This window comes from Beauveria bassiana (genome assembly GCF_000280675.1).
Source record: "Beauveria bassiana ARSEF 2860 unplaced genomic scaffold BBA_S00001, whole genome shotgun sequence".
Taxonomy (NCBI): Eukaryota; Fungi; Ascomycota; class Sordariomycetes; order Hypocreales; family Cordycipitaceae; genus Beauveria; species Beauveria bassiana.
The window spans coordinates 1,132,731-1,148,385 of record NW_007930836.1 but is presented as its reverse complement, the minus strand read 5'-3'; the positions used below and the strand labels follow the sequence as shown (position 1 = coordinate 1,148,385).

The 15,655-nt window shown below is 54.7% G+C and overlaps 6 protein-coding genes across 6 annotated transcripts; 3 read left to right on the top strand and 3 right to left on the bottom strand.

The window, feature by feature from the left end:
- Window positions 1-114: 114 nt before the first annotated feature.
- BBA_00375 (impB/mucB/samB family protein) lies at window positions 115-3,568 on the bottom strand (the record flags this gene model as incomplete). Its single annotated transcript, XM_008595472.1, has 2 exons — window positions 115-3,262; window positions 3,324-3,568. The coding sequence occupies 2 exons, from the start codon at window positions 3,566-3,568 to the stop codon at window positions 115-117; spliced, it is 3,393 nt and encodes a 1,130-aa protein (XP_008593694.1).
- A 528-nt stretch (window positions 3,569-4,096) lies between these two features.
- On the top strand, window positions 4,097-5,752 carry BBA_00374 (uncharacterized protein; the record flags this gene model as incomplete). The annotated part of the gene is made up of 2 exons (XM_008595471.1): window positions 4,097-4,242; window positions 4,300-5,752. The coding sequence occupies 2 exons, from the start codon at window positions 4,097-4,099 to the stop codon at window positions 5,750-5,752; spliced, it is 1,599 nt and encodes a 532-aa protein (XP_008593693.1).
- Window positions 5,753-6,471: 719 nt separating this feature from the next.
- Window positions 6,472-7,987, top strand: BBA_00373 (inosine-uridine preferring nucleoside hydrolase; the record flags this gene model as incomplete). The annotated part of the gene is made up of 4 exons (XM_008595470.1): window positions 6,472-6,522; window positions 6,697-6,782; window positions 6,878-7,555; window positions 7,642-7,987. 4 exons carry the CDS (start codon window positions 6,472-6,474, stop codon window positions 7,985-7,987), a joined length of 1,161 nt encoding a protein of 386 aa, XP_008593692.1.
- A 327-nt stretch (window positions 7,988-8,314) lies between these two features.
- Window positions 8,315-9,426, bottom strand: BBA_00372 (Mitochondrial carrier protein; the record flags this gene model as incomplete). Its single annotated transcript, XM_008595469.1, has 3 exons — window positions 8,315-9,209; window positions 9,275-9,327; window positions 9,400-9,426. 3 exons carry the CDS (start codon window positions 9,424-9,426, stop codon window positions 8,315-8,317), a joined length of 975 nt encoding a protein of 324 aa, XP_008593691.1.
- Window positions 9,427-11,191: 1,765 nt separating this feature from the next.
- BBA_00371 (uncharacterized protein) lies at window positions 11,192-12,412 on the top strand (the record flags this gene model as incomplete). Its single annotated transcript, XM_008595468.1, has 1 exon — window positions 11,192-12,412. The coding sequence occupies one exon, from the start codon at window positions 11,192-11,194 to the stop codon at window positions 12,410-12,412; it is 1,221 nt and encodes a 406-aa protein (XP_008593690.1).
- Window positions 12,413-12,928: 516 nt separating this feature from the next.
- BBA_00370 (IBR finger domain protein) lies at window positions 12,929-14,223 on the bottom strand (the record flags this gene model as incomplete). Its single annotated transcript, XM_008595467.1, has 2 exons — window positions 12,929-13,072; window positions 13,690-14,223. The coding sequence occupies 2 exons, from the start codon at window positions 14,221-14,223 to the stop codon at window positions 12,929-12,931; spliced, it is 678 nt and encodes a 225-aa protein (XP_008593689.1).
- Window positions 14,224-15,655: the final 1,432 nt, after the last annotated feature.

Sequence of the window (15,655 nt, the reverse complement as noted above, 5' to 3'; positions counted from 1 at the left end):
ACCATGTATATGGATGGACCAAGAGTCCGAACCACCTGTATATACAAAATAATACAACCTCTTCAAACCACAATCCTTTGAAAATCCGTACCTTGGCATCAAGTCATAAAATCGTTACACAGGCCCTAGACCGCGCTTCCTCAGCGCCTCTTGCAGAGTTGCATGGACCCCTTTCATTGTCTTGCGCCACGCATCTCGGCCTGCGCCTCCATCGCCATCCTGTTCCACCAGCACATCCAGCCACTTGACCAGCGCCGTCGCTTTCTGCATGTCGCGCTCCTCGCTCACCACCCGCTTCAGGTACTTGTCAAATACCTCCACGTCGCTTCGATGCGGCCCGTCGCTGCGCGTGTCCGTGTGCCAAGCATCGAGCAAGTCTTTAATCTCCCCTGTGGAGCTCACGCCGGAGTTGGCAAATGACACCTTTGGCGGCCGCGCAGGAAACTCGATTCGTCGTTGACGGTCGGGTAATAATGCGCCGCCTAATGCTTCTGCGTGTGCTGGCCGTCGCGAGGGCGCGTCAAGTCCGGATCGCTGCGCCAGCTTCCGGCGTCTATGGTCCGCCAAAACTTCGCTTCGCACGTCGGCAGGCAATTCAGCCAGGAATTCAGGGTCCAACTCCTCCACATCATTCATAAATCCATCGCCAATAGGCTGGCCTGTCATGAAGTTGGTCTGAACCACACCAGCTCGCGCGTCTCGCTGCCTCTGTGCTTTGCCCATCAATCCCTGAATTCCGCCTCGTTTCGTAGGGGTGGGTGGATTCCTTTGTACTTGAGTAGTCTTCTTTGGGGATATCCGAGCCGCTGGCTTACGGCCATATTGGGCCAGCACTTCCGCCTTCATGTCTCCCGGAAGCGCGTTGAACACTTCGGCGTCTACTTGTGAGGGTAAAAAGTCCATGGCTGCCGGGCTCTCTGATCGAGACTTAGGCTGAGCATCAACACTTGGCGTGGAGGATTTGGACCTTTGTGCCATCAGTCTATTGCAAATGTCGTTGGGCAGTTCTGCCACGACAGCTGGGTCAATGTTGCTTGGAATTAGAAATTGGGTCCCTCCAACGTTGAGAGGGGTGTTTGCCTTTGTGTCGTCCTCTCTCGACTTGGCCAGCGCCATCGCAGGATGTGCTTTCGGTTTCCGGGGAGTCAGAGGATCGTCTGCGATGGGATCATCCAAGGAGCCCGATCTCTCTACATACCTAGGCCGTTGCAAGGAATCAGTGTCGTCAATCGACTCGAACAAGCCCTTCTTTTTTGCCGAGGCTGGATTCACAAACGATGTGAATTCTAGTCTCTTTTGACTGCCATCAGATGCTGCGATACCCTGCTTGATTGGCTCAAGCTTGGTCATCTGCACACCAAGCCCACGCAAATCACCCGGACTGAACCTGTACGATCGCAAGACCGCTACAGCCTCCTTACCAATGATTACCGCATCGTGTATCCCTACCCCAAATGGCACACTCTTATTGAAAGTGTCGCACCTCCCATGGCCGAGATGTTTGGCAGGATCCAGTGGCGCATCCAGCGAACGGCGCATAATCTTGACTGTGAGATGACGGCCTTTGACTTGTTCATTAAGTAGCCGTTTTTCCAGCTCTGCGCACAGATTGATGACAAAATCCTCGGCCTCTTGTTGTGTGACGAAACGAATGCCCCAGCTGACTTCAGCCGACACTGATTTTCGAGGTGGCTGTCCGCCGACTTCAGTTCTATCAATGCCCCGAGCATACTCGGCAAGCTTCTCGCCAGTTTTGGGGCCAAGGACCGCTGTAAGTTTTTCTTTGGAAAGTTGACGCAGATCCTTGACCAGTCGGATACCCAATTCTTCGAGCTTGCCTCCAATGCTGTAGGACACCCCAGGAAGCTGCTCAACCTTGAGATCACCGATGTAGTCGAGAACCTCCTCTGGCTTCAAATGGTACTGCCCCGCGGGCTTGGCTTTTCGCAGAGCCACCTTTGCTTGCAGGATATTTCCACCGATGCCCACAGATACATTGCACCCAGTCAGCTCTTTGATCTTCTGTCGCAGATCATAAGCCATAGCTTCAACTCTCTCTTGCTCTCTTTCAACGCTGCCTCCTTCCACCCCTACTCCTTGTGATCCAGTGGCGTGATAAACGACAGCTGTCGCATCGATCAGAGCTTCATCAATGCTGACACTCTGTACCACTCCTCCAACTGTCATAATGGCCTCGTAAAAGGCTCGACTTGCGGCCTCGTATGCGGGAAAGTCGTAAGGTAGAACCTTGAGTTCGGGGCATAGCTCCATGGCGCGCTTCATCCACATGCCATTCTTCACGTTGAAGCTTCTCGCAGGGTAGTTGCAGCTGGCGATTTCGGAACCATTGCCTGTGCCGTGGGCCACGGCGGCAGGTTTGTCAATGTGCTCAGGGGACTTCTTCAGTGACACTGCGCAGAAAAAACTGTCAAAGTCGACGTGCATGATGTAACGCCTCGAGCCAGATGGCATCTTCAACTTTTGTTCTGATAGACCTTTTTGTGTTGCAAGACGTTGCATAGACGATTTGAGCTCGGCTTTCCAAGTAGAGAGATGGTGTAATCGACTTTCGGCATAAAATTTGGTCAAGAAATTTGGATTTGCGCATGATGATTCACGCAATCGGGGATCAGACAGCAGCCAGGCATTGTGCTCCTCTGGTGTCATGTCCGTAGAGAATTCCTGAGGCGCTGGTTTGATTTGTGCCAAATCAGCTTTTTGCTGGAGGGTTGTCTTTGTCGGCGTATCTGCTTCTGGGGCAAATTCTGCTGGATCGGACATGGCCATCTCCGTTGATGGGGTTGCAAAGTTGTTGGATTCTATAGCACTTGACAGACCTCTCTCGGCAAGTTTTGCATCGCTCGATACAGAACGGCTCGGTGTCTGAAAATGCTCGACTGCTTGACTGCGGCCTCCGCCCGCAGGATCCAAGGCTCGTAGCTGTGACGTGTAAAAGCTGTTCTCCGTCTGTTCCCGGTATCCTTGTCTCGCCACTGGGCTGGTCTGTGAAAGTCCTTTGGAGTCATCAAGCTTAAGAACCTTTTGGCGAGGGCCTTCGTCGAGCACGCGGTAGTCACCCCACGGCAGCAGCTTGCCGGCTGTGATGGATTCTGTGATCCATGCAGGCTTTACTATGCGATAGCGGCTGAAGTCAACACTCTTTTTGGGTGGTAGAGTGGAGGCGATTATATGCGTCGCCATAGTTTTGGAGTCAAGGTACTGTAAGAATCCGCCGCCATGTTGCACAATGTCACGATGAAGACTGCTGACGATGAGCAGTCTGCCAAGGCGGATGATGGATGATGGAAAGGGGGGGCACCTACACATGCAGAGGAGGTTGTGTATAACCAGTGACGTGCGCAACGATACCCTTGAAAATCTGTGGCTTGTCTGAAGTTGCCCTCAAATTCGCATCACGGTTCTGGAGCTTAATCTTTTTGCGGCGAAAGTAGTCTCCGAAGCCATTGAACTTGCTACCCTCGTATTCCTCACCTGTTTCGTCTTCGAAGGTATGCTTTACAATGCGCTTCCTCACGCTAGAGGAATTCTTGTCTAGCACGCTGCCCATGGTGTCGTGCGCAGGGGCGCTTTCTTTCACTGCGACGCTTGGAGCTGGATAGTCTGGAAGAGATGGAGCAAGTGGTGCAAATGGTGCAAATGTCGCGCGCGCCGGGAGCGGGACTACCGTCGCATACCAATCGAGATGAGCGGCATAATAAATCCGAGATGTCGGAAGCGGGAGCAAAGCATATGAAAATGATGGATTAGCCTCCCCGAAGAGAGAGTGGCAAAGGTTATGCGAGTACTGGAAGAAGCGTTGTGGCGACGACAATCGCGTAAAGTGGAGATGGGCCGGCGCGGTGCTGACACGGAACCTCGTGACTGTTGCTTTGGAAGTCGAGCATCTTCAGTGGATGTTTTAGTGGTCTTTAGCGCAATGCACGCTGGAATCCTTGAATTTAGTGACGTTTAGCACCCGCAGCCCACTGCACGTTCATTCAAGGCCGCACCAATGCGGGTGGCATGAGCGCATCTTTTTCCTTGGCTCGTCAAATTACGTCGGCGGACACAGCATCAAGCCTCGGCCGTCGGCGCGATGAACAATGAGCAGTTTCGGAAGCTGATACTGGCAAACTCGGCCAAGGCATCGCAAAAGAAAGATGCCTCACCTATTCAAGCAGCTGGCTCCTCGGGAGGTTCGTCTCTGGGGTCGCGACAGAGATCCAGCATCCCAATGACACCGTACGCTGAACGATGCGCGCGCTACGATGGACTGATTTTAGTACTGACAATGGCTAGGCGGGCGATGGGCAGTTCCCAGGTCGACTTTGCAAAACAGATGGCCCAGCGCAACCAGCAGGCGAACCCGACGAAACAGTTCAAGGCTGCGGTTCCGCGGGGTGTTAAGATGGCAGCTGGCTACACCGACCGATCGAAAGAACGCGAAGCCAAGATTGCTGGAGCTGTCGATGATCGCTCTGAGCGGCTCAAAGCGCTAGAAGAGTCACTGAAGAATGAAGAAGTCGACAAGGAAACCTACGAACGACTACGGTTCGAGATTGCCGGCGGCGATTTGGAGAGCACCCACTTGGTCAAGGGTCTTGACTTTAAGCTTCTCGAGCGAGTGCGAAGAGGCGAAGACGTCTACTCTGGCAAAAAAGAAGAGGAAGGCGCGACCAAAGAGGAAGATGTCGATGTCGACGACGCCTTTGATCAGCTCGAAAGCGAAGAGGTGCAAGCGATTGAAAAGGACAAGACGGGGAAGAAGAGGGGCCAGCTATCTACCGTAGCGCTGGCACCGGGCAAGAAGCGCACTCGGGATCAAATTCTGGCCGAGTTCAAGGCAGCGCGCGCGGCGGCCAAGGCGCAGGCCGAGCCCGCGCTGGGCGACCGCTTCCGCAAGATTGGTGCCAAGCAGCAGCCCGGGACGCGCATCGAGCGCGATAGAAAGGGTCGCGAGGTCATGATTATTGTGGACGCAGATGGACACGAGAAGCGCAAGATACGCAAGGTGCAGCCGGGAGGCAACGCGGCTGACACCGACAACGGGCTGCTCATGCCAGACAAGAATGCGAAGCCGCTTGGCATGGAGGTGCCAGAACACTATCGCAAACAGGAGCCCGCGACTGAAGAGGATGAAGATGTCGACATCTTTGACGACGTTGGAGACGACTACGACCCCCTTGCTGGCATGGATGAATCGGACTCCGACTCTGACAACCAAGGCAAAGGTGGGAAAACCAAGGACGAGGCAGAGAAGCCGACGCCAGATAGGTCGATGCCACCACCGCCACGACCAAAAGCCCCAAACAACTACTTCAAGGGCTCCAAGACGAGCCTCCTCTCGGAGCAAGATACCAAGGCGCCATCCATGTCCGACCCTGCCATGATGGCCGCCATCAAGCGCGCCGCTGCCCTCCGACCACGCGGCGGCGACGACGACGACGACGAGGCCTCGGACGACGAGGCAGCGCAAAAGGCCAAGGCTGACGAGGCGCGCCGCAAGAAATTGCTGCAAAACGATAACCGTGACGCCGAGGACTTGGATATGGGCTTTGGCACGAGCCGCTACGAGGATGAGGAGGACTTTGACGACCACGACATTAAGCTCTCTGCGTGGGGCGACGACGGCGATGAAGGTGGTGGTGGTGGCGGCGGTGGCGGAAAGAAGAGGAAGCGCAACAAGAAGCGTAAAGGGGATGTGAATAGCGCGGCGGATGTACTGAGGGTCATGGAGCAAAGGAAATCGTGAAATTTTTTTTTTCCTTGCGCCGTACGTGCGGGGAAGGGCCAACTATTACTGGTGCCTGGATGAATGGCGTTTGGGGGCGGCTATAATTGTAGGCTGAATATTATCTAGAGGGTGATTTTAGGCGTTTTGAAAATAAGCATACAACTAATGATCTATATTTGGCGGATGCATACTAACTGCCGGTTATTGAATCGTCATTCTTCCCCCGAGACAGGACCGCGCCGGGCCGGCTTTTGCAAACAAGGGGCACCGCCGAAGCCGGATCCGCGCCAGCCTTTTGGTGTGAGCCTTGGCGGCGCGCGAACCCCCCACACTAAGAATAACGTGGGCAGGCTACAGAGGCCAGAAACTTGACTGCCTCTGTTTGTTCCCCAGCATCGTCATGCCCGGCCAGCTCCGGCTCTTCCACAGACACACACACACATTCACCCACTCCACGTCGCGCAAGACATCCCCGGATATAAAACCTCTTGTGGGGTCCCCCCAACTCTTCCTCTCTTTCTTTCTTTCTTTCTTCCTTCCTTCTCTTCTTCTTCTTCTTCTTCTTCTTCTTCTCTTTTCCCCTCACGAGCTTCCCTTTGCACAGAAAAGGAAGAAGCTTTAGAGATATTACGTGAGGCGTAGACTTGGACCTGATTTAAAAAGAGAGCCCGGTTTATCCGTAACCAGTACCCCATTACACTACTTGCTTCAACAACAAAACTTTGGTCATTGCTACAATGACGGTGGAACAAATCCCTCTCTGGCTGGATTGCGATCCGGGACACGACGTAAGCTTGTCATTTACCCCCCCCCTTCACTTTGGCATGTCGTCCACTCCGGTGCATTTCGGCGTTCGGCAGCCCGGGATGCTACCCATCCCCCGACGCCGGCTACCCCATTCAACGACCGCCGAAATCCAAACCTCCAGATACTGACCCTACTTTTTTGTTGTTATATAACAGGATGTCTTTGCCATTCTGCTGGCCGCCTACCATCCCAGACTCAAGCTCCTCGGCATCTCCACCGTCTTTGGCAATGCACCGGTAGAGTAAGCCTCACCCACCACAACCAACCCCCCCCCCCCCCCCTTCCTCCCAGCCTTTTGCCATCCACACCACACTCATACACAACTCTTTTTTCTAGAAACACCACGCAAAATGCCGCTTCCGTCCTCACCGCCATCGGCAAGCAGCACGAGATCCCGCTACACGTCGGCCTCGCCAAGGCCCTCGAGCGGCCCGCCATCCACGCGCCCGACATCCACGGCGAGTCGGGCCTCGACGGCACCGCCCTCCTGCCCGTGCCGGACGTCGCGCCGTCGCCCGTCCCCGCCATTGACGCCATGGCCGTCGCCCTGCGCGCCCAGCCCCCGGGAACCGCCTGGCTCGTCGCCACCGGCTCCCTCACCAACGTCGGCGCGCTGCTCCGCGCGCACCCGGACCTCGCCGCGCACATCAAGGGCCTCAGCATCATGGGCGGCGCGCTCGGCGACGGCTTCTCCGCGGCGACGCTCGGCAAAGTAGACGGCAGGGAGCGCATCGGCAACGTCACGCCCTGGGCGGAATTCAACATTGTCATTGATCCAGAGGCCGCGGCCGAGGTCTTTGGCAATCCGGTGCTGGCGCGCAAGACGACCGTCGTGCCGCTGGACCTGAGCCATCAGGTGCCGGCGACGGCTGCGGTGCGCGAGATGCTGCTGCATGGGAGGGCGGGGGCCGTCTTCGGCGCCGCCGCCAAGACGGCCGAGGACGCGACAAAGGGTAAGACGACGCTGCGGACCATGCTCGTCGAGCTTCTCTACTTTTTCGCCAACACCTATGCGTAAGTGGGACCACATCAGCCCCCCCCCCCCTTGATCCCCAAAGACTCGCTCTTCAAGTTTCATGTACTGATGGCTTTTTGCGCAGCGACGTGTTTGGCATCACCGAAGGCCCTCCCCTGCACGACCCCCTTGCCGTTGCCGCCGTGCTCACCGGCACGCCCGACGAGATTCCGTTCCACGATTGGGATGCCGAGCGCAGCGAGGCTCCCCGGTATGACGAGCGTTTCGACGTCTCCGTCGTGACGGTCGGCGTGTTCGAGGACGCCAGGGACGGCAAGGCTGAGACTGGCCGCACCGTGGGCACATTGCTGCCACGCGGCCAGCCGGGCGTGCGCATACCGCGCTCGCTAGACGTGGCCAAGTTTTGGAACGTCATTGAGGATTGCGTGGAACGGGCCGATGCGGTCAATGCAGCCAACGGAAGGACGTGAGACTAGTTTCTCGATTTTAAAAAGAGAAACACACAAGTGGATTGGTAATCTATTGTGCGGAAAAAGAAGTCGCATACATGTACAACTCGTAGAAAGTAAAAGAAAATGACCAGGAAAGGAGGCTCATTCTTTCAAAACGCCGTACTCTATCATTGTGCTTTCGCAAGTCTGAATTGTCGACCTTGCCAGTGCGCCTGAACTCCTGTGATTAAAAATCTAATACCAAATCATAGAAAGTGGCTAAAGGGTAGATGGGCAGTGCATGCCGCATGCGCGAAAGGAACCAAGAATGTGTGCCGAGATATTAAAATCCTGTAATGCTCCGAATCACAGATATGCGTTTTGTTGTCGTTCTTCGGACTGTATCATGAAATGCAACGCTCGCTCATATGTCCAAACAGTAACGGCGCTGCCGGGAGCCGCCTTGATGAGGCTGATGGGCAGTCCCTTGTACAACCCACGAAATCCTTCGCGCGCGACAATTGTGCGAAGTGCGCCCAGTGTCGTTTTATATTCTGGAATGTCGCTGTATACGTATCGCGTCCTCGTGGGCCCTTGCACCTGTATGCGCTTGCGCACCAAGTCGAGAGGGAACACGGCCGTCTTGGCAATAATACTACCTGCAATGCCGGCCGTTGCGTCGCCCGTGCCCCAGGGCATCTGCATGTCGGCTATGCGCACCTTGAGGCCCTCGTACGTCACGAAGAAGATGCCCATGTAGGGCACAATTTGTGCCAGGGTTGGCGCGATGCCGCGAAAAAAGCCACGCGCACCCTCATCTTTATATATCGATCCGATGGCACCAAGGAGTCCGCGGTAGACTTTTGTGGTGCCTTGAGCGGCGAATCTCGTGCGCAGCAGATCGAGCGGATAGGTCATGGCGGTGGCGGTAGCGCCGGCCGTCGCGCCGGAAATGAAGCTCTCGGCGGCGTCGGGCAGCTTGATGGGCAGCTTGCTCTGCAGGAGGAGCGTGACGGAACGGTATGCGGTGAACTGCGAGGCGGCGTAGCAGACGTACATGAGCTCGGCGGGCACGTTGCCCTTCCAAAACGCCGTGACGCCTTCATGGCGCAGGATGTGACGTAGGGTGGCAAAGGTACCTTGGTATGTGTTTTGCGCGGAGGTGAGGGTCGCAGGCGGGCTGGCGGCGAGTCGCGGCGTAAATTGTCGTGGCTGTAGCTGTAATCGTATTTTTATAACGTCGAGCGGCGCAATGATGAATCTAGAGACAAGTCTTGTTAGCGGCATGGCAGCATAGTAAGGATGCGGGCCAGATCAATGACGTACCTGGAGACGAGACCTGCTATCGCGCCGGCGGATATGACCTGGAATCGTGTTCCCTAGAGAGAAAATTTAGTACAAGCTGGGTTGTTGAGCTGCGATGCAGCCCGTGTTGGTTGTCATCATCGCACCTCATCTTTTAATCGTTCAGGCGGCATTAGTATCGAACCGCGACGGCCCCAGAGGGCTGCGGCGCTGATGGGTAATAGACGCTTTGATCGAATCTGCGCTTCCTGAGGCAGGTCCTATGTGTGCAACGAGACGAGACTCGTGCGTAGATTGCTGTTGAAAGCTGTAAACATTGAAACCGCAAGTTGTTTGACGGATAAGATGATGGAAAGTGCCTGGTCCCGCCCAGAAAAAAAGGATCGAAGTGTTGGGAGAAGACAAAGAAGGAGTGGATCCAGTGTCGGCGTGGGGCCGTGCCGGCCGATATTTATCTAGATTTTTGGACAGTCGTGGAATGCAAGGCGTGCTGTGATGATTCAGAGCCATCCTGGGCGATGGAATTGGCAGCAATTTCTATCTCGTGCTTTGGCGAAACTGTGTTTTGGGTGTGTTTCCCAGGGGCGCAGAGGCCATGATCAGTTCCAAGATGTTGGTCCGCAGCTGGTATCTCCCGACCAATGGTCGAGTCTCGCGTCTCGGCAGATTGCAGCAGTTGTCCGCGAGAGGATACCTACTTGACATTACCAGTCGCCAATGGTTGTATGAAGATTCGGAGGTGAGGGCAATTTCCTTCACAGGCTGTGCACTGGCCATCGGTTCCCTTGACCTAAGCCATACTAAATAGTAGCTCTGAGTCAAGGCCGTTGCAAGCAACAGCTTCATAAAATCTTTCACGACTCTGTCGATCCATCCGAGCCAAGTTGTATCGAGAGGTTGAACCACGGGACCTTTTTTCAGCGTTATCGGCGCTTACGCTAACTGGCAGTCTGGAATAAGCCGTGGTGGTGTGACGGGCTGACACGAGGCGAAGCCAAGACCCGGTCAAGGTGAGATTCAAGGGGCGTATTTTTTTTGGTCTTGTCCCGATAAGAGTTTTTGCAGTCCCAACATCCCCCAATATCCGGAACGGGTGTGTAATTTCCGCGCCTCTAATTTTGGGGTGTGCACTGCGCTTTGGCACATGTTACATAGCATATGTATGGGCTTCCGGTGATGCAGCCACAGCAGACCAGCGCTGTGGCTCATTCACTGTGGCTTCTGCCTTGCAGCTCAACGCAGACAACTCGACACCGTAACAATCCTTTTCTTAATAGCTCCCAAAGAGGTAGCGATGCCAACAAGACTACTCCGTATATCAAGAATATTTGCCCGCAGACCTACAATAATGATTTTTTGCTCAATTTCAATTGACATCTAGCACCCATTTGTACGCTTCACCCTACCCACCATCCCGACTCCATCGTAAGCCAAAACGCTTCCGCTCCCCCGAGCCGAATGGGTCTTCCCCCACCATGGCCTTTCCAATGCCGTTGAAATTGGCCATTGTGCCGTGAGATATTACTACAAGGAAATCTCCAAGTCCACTCTCGTCTCTCTTTTAGTATTTCTCCTCTCCTCTCCTCGCCCTCTCATTCTCTCCTATTTTCTTTTGCTTCTTCCTCTTCTTTGTACCTCTACCCCTCGACCTGTATACCAGAATAGCCTACCCCGCACGAGCTTTGCTGTACCTGGGCAAGACGTCTGTTCGTCAACCGCTCCTACCCACGAGCCACCATCGTGCATGACATGCTTCACGCCACCCGGCGCCCCCTTCACATGTGACATCAACCAGGAGATCAAAAACTCATTTCAATTGATATTCGGAGGGAATCTCTCCTCAAGATCGACTTCTTGACCACTCCGTTGTTCACGCCGTCCCTCCATCGCAGTCTCACGGCCCACCTCCAGCGCAAAATCCTCACCAGACAAGCCGCCATGACAGCCGCTACGCAGGTCGCGCCACCCGACCTCTCTGCGCTCCTCACACCCATTCTCCCTGCCCTACCTCCCGCGGCCGCCTCCTCGGACCCGGCACCGGGCATTCTGCCCTTTCTCGCGCCTATACTACGGCAGCGCGTGCAGATCCTCTCTTCCGCCTCGCAGGAGCCCTGGCTACGGCTGCTCTGCTACGACACCGCCAAGGCCCCGCGCCTTACCGAGTTAATTGCCTCGAGCAGTAGTACCTTGGAACCGCACCCTGTGTCGGGCGAGGTTGAGGTCGACTGGGCCTATGACGCCGAGACGCGCTTCCGCCGTGTCGACCGCGAGACCCTGCAGTGCCTCGTCGCCCTTGTCGAGACGGGGCTGGCCTTTCAGCTCGTATACTGCGTCAACGACCCGGACGGCGGCGCCGATGGCTGGCGCATCGGCGAGGTCACCGTCGCGGACAAGCCCACGCCATTTGCCCGGTTTGGCGGCGCCGCGACAATCCCAGACGCTGAGCGCCTTTTCCAGGAGACGACAGCTGCAGCCAAGACGGACGTGACGAAATCGTCATTGACGCCGGTTCCTGTGCAAAATCACGACGACGACGACGATGATGATGATGGGTACTGGGACCGCTACGATGCGACGCCTGCGCGGACACCGGCCAACAACCGCTCTCCCGCCCCACCGTCTGCCACCAACGGGGGCACCGGCCTCTACAACGGCCACGCTACGGCGACGGATAAGGACGAGGACGACTACTACGCGCAGTACGACGACGTCCAGCCTGCCATGGACAACCACGACCCCGACGAGGAGGCCCAGGCTGCGCAGCTCGACCCGCCTGCCACGGGGTTATCCCCGCTCGCCGAGCAGCTGCGCCGCGAGAGCTGGGAGGCTGTCTGCAAGCAGCCGTCCAACCACAATGGCAGCGGCAGCGGCGTGCGCGAACGCAGCACCAGCTCCGAGGAGCGCATCCTGCTGCAGCACCCGCGGCCCGAGTCGAGCGCCTCATCCACCGGCTCCCATACCGTCGCCAAGCTCGAGGCCGCCGCGGCCGCCGATGCGGGCGGCGGTATGCGGGAGCAATCCGAGTTTGGCGTCAGGCAGCACGTCTCGCGCAGCATCCGCAGCTTGTTTCAGCTCTCCCGCAGCATGGGCATTGGCCGCGAAGAGTTTGAGCAAATGGTCAAGACGGAGCTCGACGTGCTGAGCATGATGGAAGAGTAGGTGACGCTCCTCATGAAAGACGTGTGAGTTGTTGACAGACCAAGGTGAAGAGTTTGTGAAGCCAAAATTCTTGTATGGTTTATTGCGGTAATGTTCTTCTCATAATGGCGTTGTTTGTTACATCGCTTTCTCGTGGTGGTTGGTTGTTGGTCTGCATTTGACACAATTGTGTCTGGAGTCGGCGTACGGAACACAGCATATTTAGGCATTGGTTTGGTTTTTACACTACTTGAAGCCTGCGAGCCTCTTTTTACACGAGGGAAAATTGCATTGGGCATAGAATAATAGGAAAATCCGACATTCTACCATGTCACTTTCCCGTCTCTTCGATCGCTTCCACAAATAATCCTGGTCGACTCCATCTGCATTGCCATGTCCGATCTGCATTGCCATGTCCGATCTGCATCGCCATGTCCGATCCGCACCAAGAGTGAATTCAGAGTCGGTTGCGTCGGCATATTCGACAAGCCCGAATTCGACAATTGACACATTCATAAATGTACTGAGGAAGATGATCTAGGCATTCCTCGCACTGAAAGGCGCCCGACTCCACTCTCCAAGTCTCATGTCGACATTCGTGGTTGTCTCGCAAGTTCTGCTGCTCTTGTCCCATTCGAACTGCTCGTTCCGCATCATCCAGTTCTCGGTCCATATCTCGATCTACAACGGCATTGGCACGATCTAGCAGCCTATTTTCATGCCACTGCTCACAACCACAACTTTTCCACTTTTCTCCGCAAACGTAACAAAATTGAGCACCACAGCGACAAGCTATTATGGGAGTCAGAATACCTTTCTAATTGGGGCAAACGCCTTTTTCCTTCCCCAAACTTACAGATGTGGTTACAGCCAGTGCTCAGCTCCACCACGTGATGGCAGGAGGAGCATCGCTGCCAGCCGCGAGCGTTTGCTAGTCGAAGCACATCCAACGTGGCTGCATCAGGAAGACAGTCCCCCGGGTGGTCCGGCCTTTTACAATCCGTGCACGTGCGGCCGTGACACTTGACACAGACCGCCATACGACCTCGAATAAACTGCGGCGGAACAAAGGTCGAACAAGAGGAATGGTGGCAGTATGTTCGATTGACTGTGTCATATTCGACCTCCTTTGCACGATATCTTCCTGCCAGCTCGGCCGGGATGAAGATCTGATTCAACCCAAGAGGGATGGCTTGACGACAGCATCGAGCGGGGAAAAGAGATTCGTCACTTATCGCAGCCTCGAATAGGCCTGCGATACAAGTACGGCAGTAGTCATGGGAGCAGGGGCAACGAACCGAGTCAATGTACGACACGTCTTCCTCGCAGCTGACACAGTGTCGCGTATCGTATCTCCCTGCCCTTGCCCCCTGTGCCGATGATTCGCCGCGGACAGCATACGAAGCATGGCCGGGTAACTCGCCATCATCAACGAACAAGATCGCGAGTTTCCCAATCATTTCGTCGTCAATATGCGGCTCCGATGAGTATTTGTGCGGCAAAATGTTCGCCAAGTCAACATCGTCCGAATCAAGATTCATCGAGTCCAGGTGTGTCGCATACTCTCTGTCGCGAGTCGCCTGCTGTTCTTCGCCGAGGCTGGATTGAATCGCGTCGCTATCCGCCAGCACTGCTGCAGCAATGCTGCGGCACATGGCATTGTCAGCAATGGAGATGCGGATCTGCTCGAGCTCGTCCCTGAGCAATTGAGCTGCATATTCAGCATCTGGCTGGGTGCCAGCAGCATGTTTTCCTTTGAGCAAGCTCTCTGCATCCTCCAGTTGTAGTTTTGCAATTAAATCGAGACTTGCAGTGTCGATTGGGTAAGCCATGATGGATGATTGATAGATTGCGCTATGTGTAACTCGGTCTCGTTTGTCGTGTACGATGTCAATGGATCTGGGATGGTACTATGTACTCTCCCGTCATCCGATCTTTGGTGAGGTTGGGGGTGGGTTGCCTTGCATCGAAGGCAACAGTTTCATAACTCGGCAGATCGGCATCAATCATGATTCAGCTAAGCCAATCAAAGTCGTTTATTTCAGTCAACAAGCTGAAATCTAGCTGACAAAGGAATTAAGTTGATCCGTTCATAGGGGTGAAGATTTTCGCGATGGCAGGACCAAAGGCATCGACCAGACGCTGGCTCAAAGTTCGAGCAAGTAAACGTAATTGGTTCCCGAGGCGAGCGTTTCGTGTTACGCAGAGATGGAACTGCTGTGCCTAACTCTGAATAGTTGGTGTGGGCATTACTTGACTTCTGGCTTGTTGTGACGAATGTCTATTCAAGATCATTCACGAATCAGGGCGTGGAAGCCAACTAAATTCGAGTTGGAGATTTACTTTATTTCCGAATGCATGTTGAATTAAAAATTAATTTTCTTAAAAATAGTATATCAGTAAGCTAAAAAGACGATCAGAGGTGGGGGGTCGCTGTTGTCAAGTAATTATTCGTAAGTGGCTCGATCATTTATGCCAATTACCCCACAGACTATCTGGTCAAGAAATACAGGGCCTCAAGGCCTCCTTCATTTTATGTGGGGTATGATTCACGTCGTCATGCCCATGCCCTACCCTACATACACGAGCGGCTCGATCAGCTCACTCAGGATCATTTCCTCCTCTGGGGATCAGCCTCTTTCTACAAAGCCAATGGAATCAATGCCTTGTGATTCCCCTCGCAACGCTAGCACATCGCCAGAGACACCAAGTGGTCCGCGGCCTTGAAATCTGGAGCAAGGGGGTCATGGCCGCTGCGGGGCGGTTCCGTGCCTTGCGGGGGCCGCTAATGCAGGTTGACTGCCAGCTTGAGGTTGTACTGTTGTACTGATAATCCGTCCTAAATACCTGGCACGGAAAAAGAAGTCGGGCCCGGGAAGCCAAGGCCGACCCGAGGAACTCGTTCCCTACTCGGTCATGTCAACGACGCCTTGCGACTGTGTAACTACTTATAAAGACATGTATTTTTCAGGCTCACTTGTAGGATGCTGGCTACGAGAAAATTGGAATTGGTCGGGTACGCGCGATTAGATGTCAAAAGTTTTCTACTCCTGGTCATGCCATGGAACGTGGACCACGTTGCGGTGCTTTTCGGGGCGGGGGGCCGTGAAGTGGGAGCGATCTGCGGACAAAGGCTTCATCTTCAACGAGTCTTTGCTTTTTGCAGCGGTAATCCGTACCAAAATAATTAATAATCGCCGTCATGGGCCCTGCAGTACACGTTCCCGTGCTCGTATTATACATGCAGATCTGCTATTATAGTCT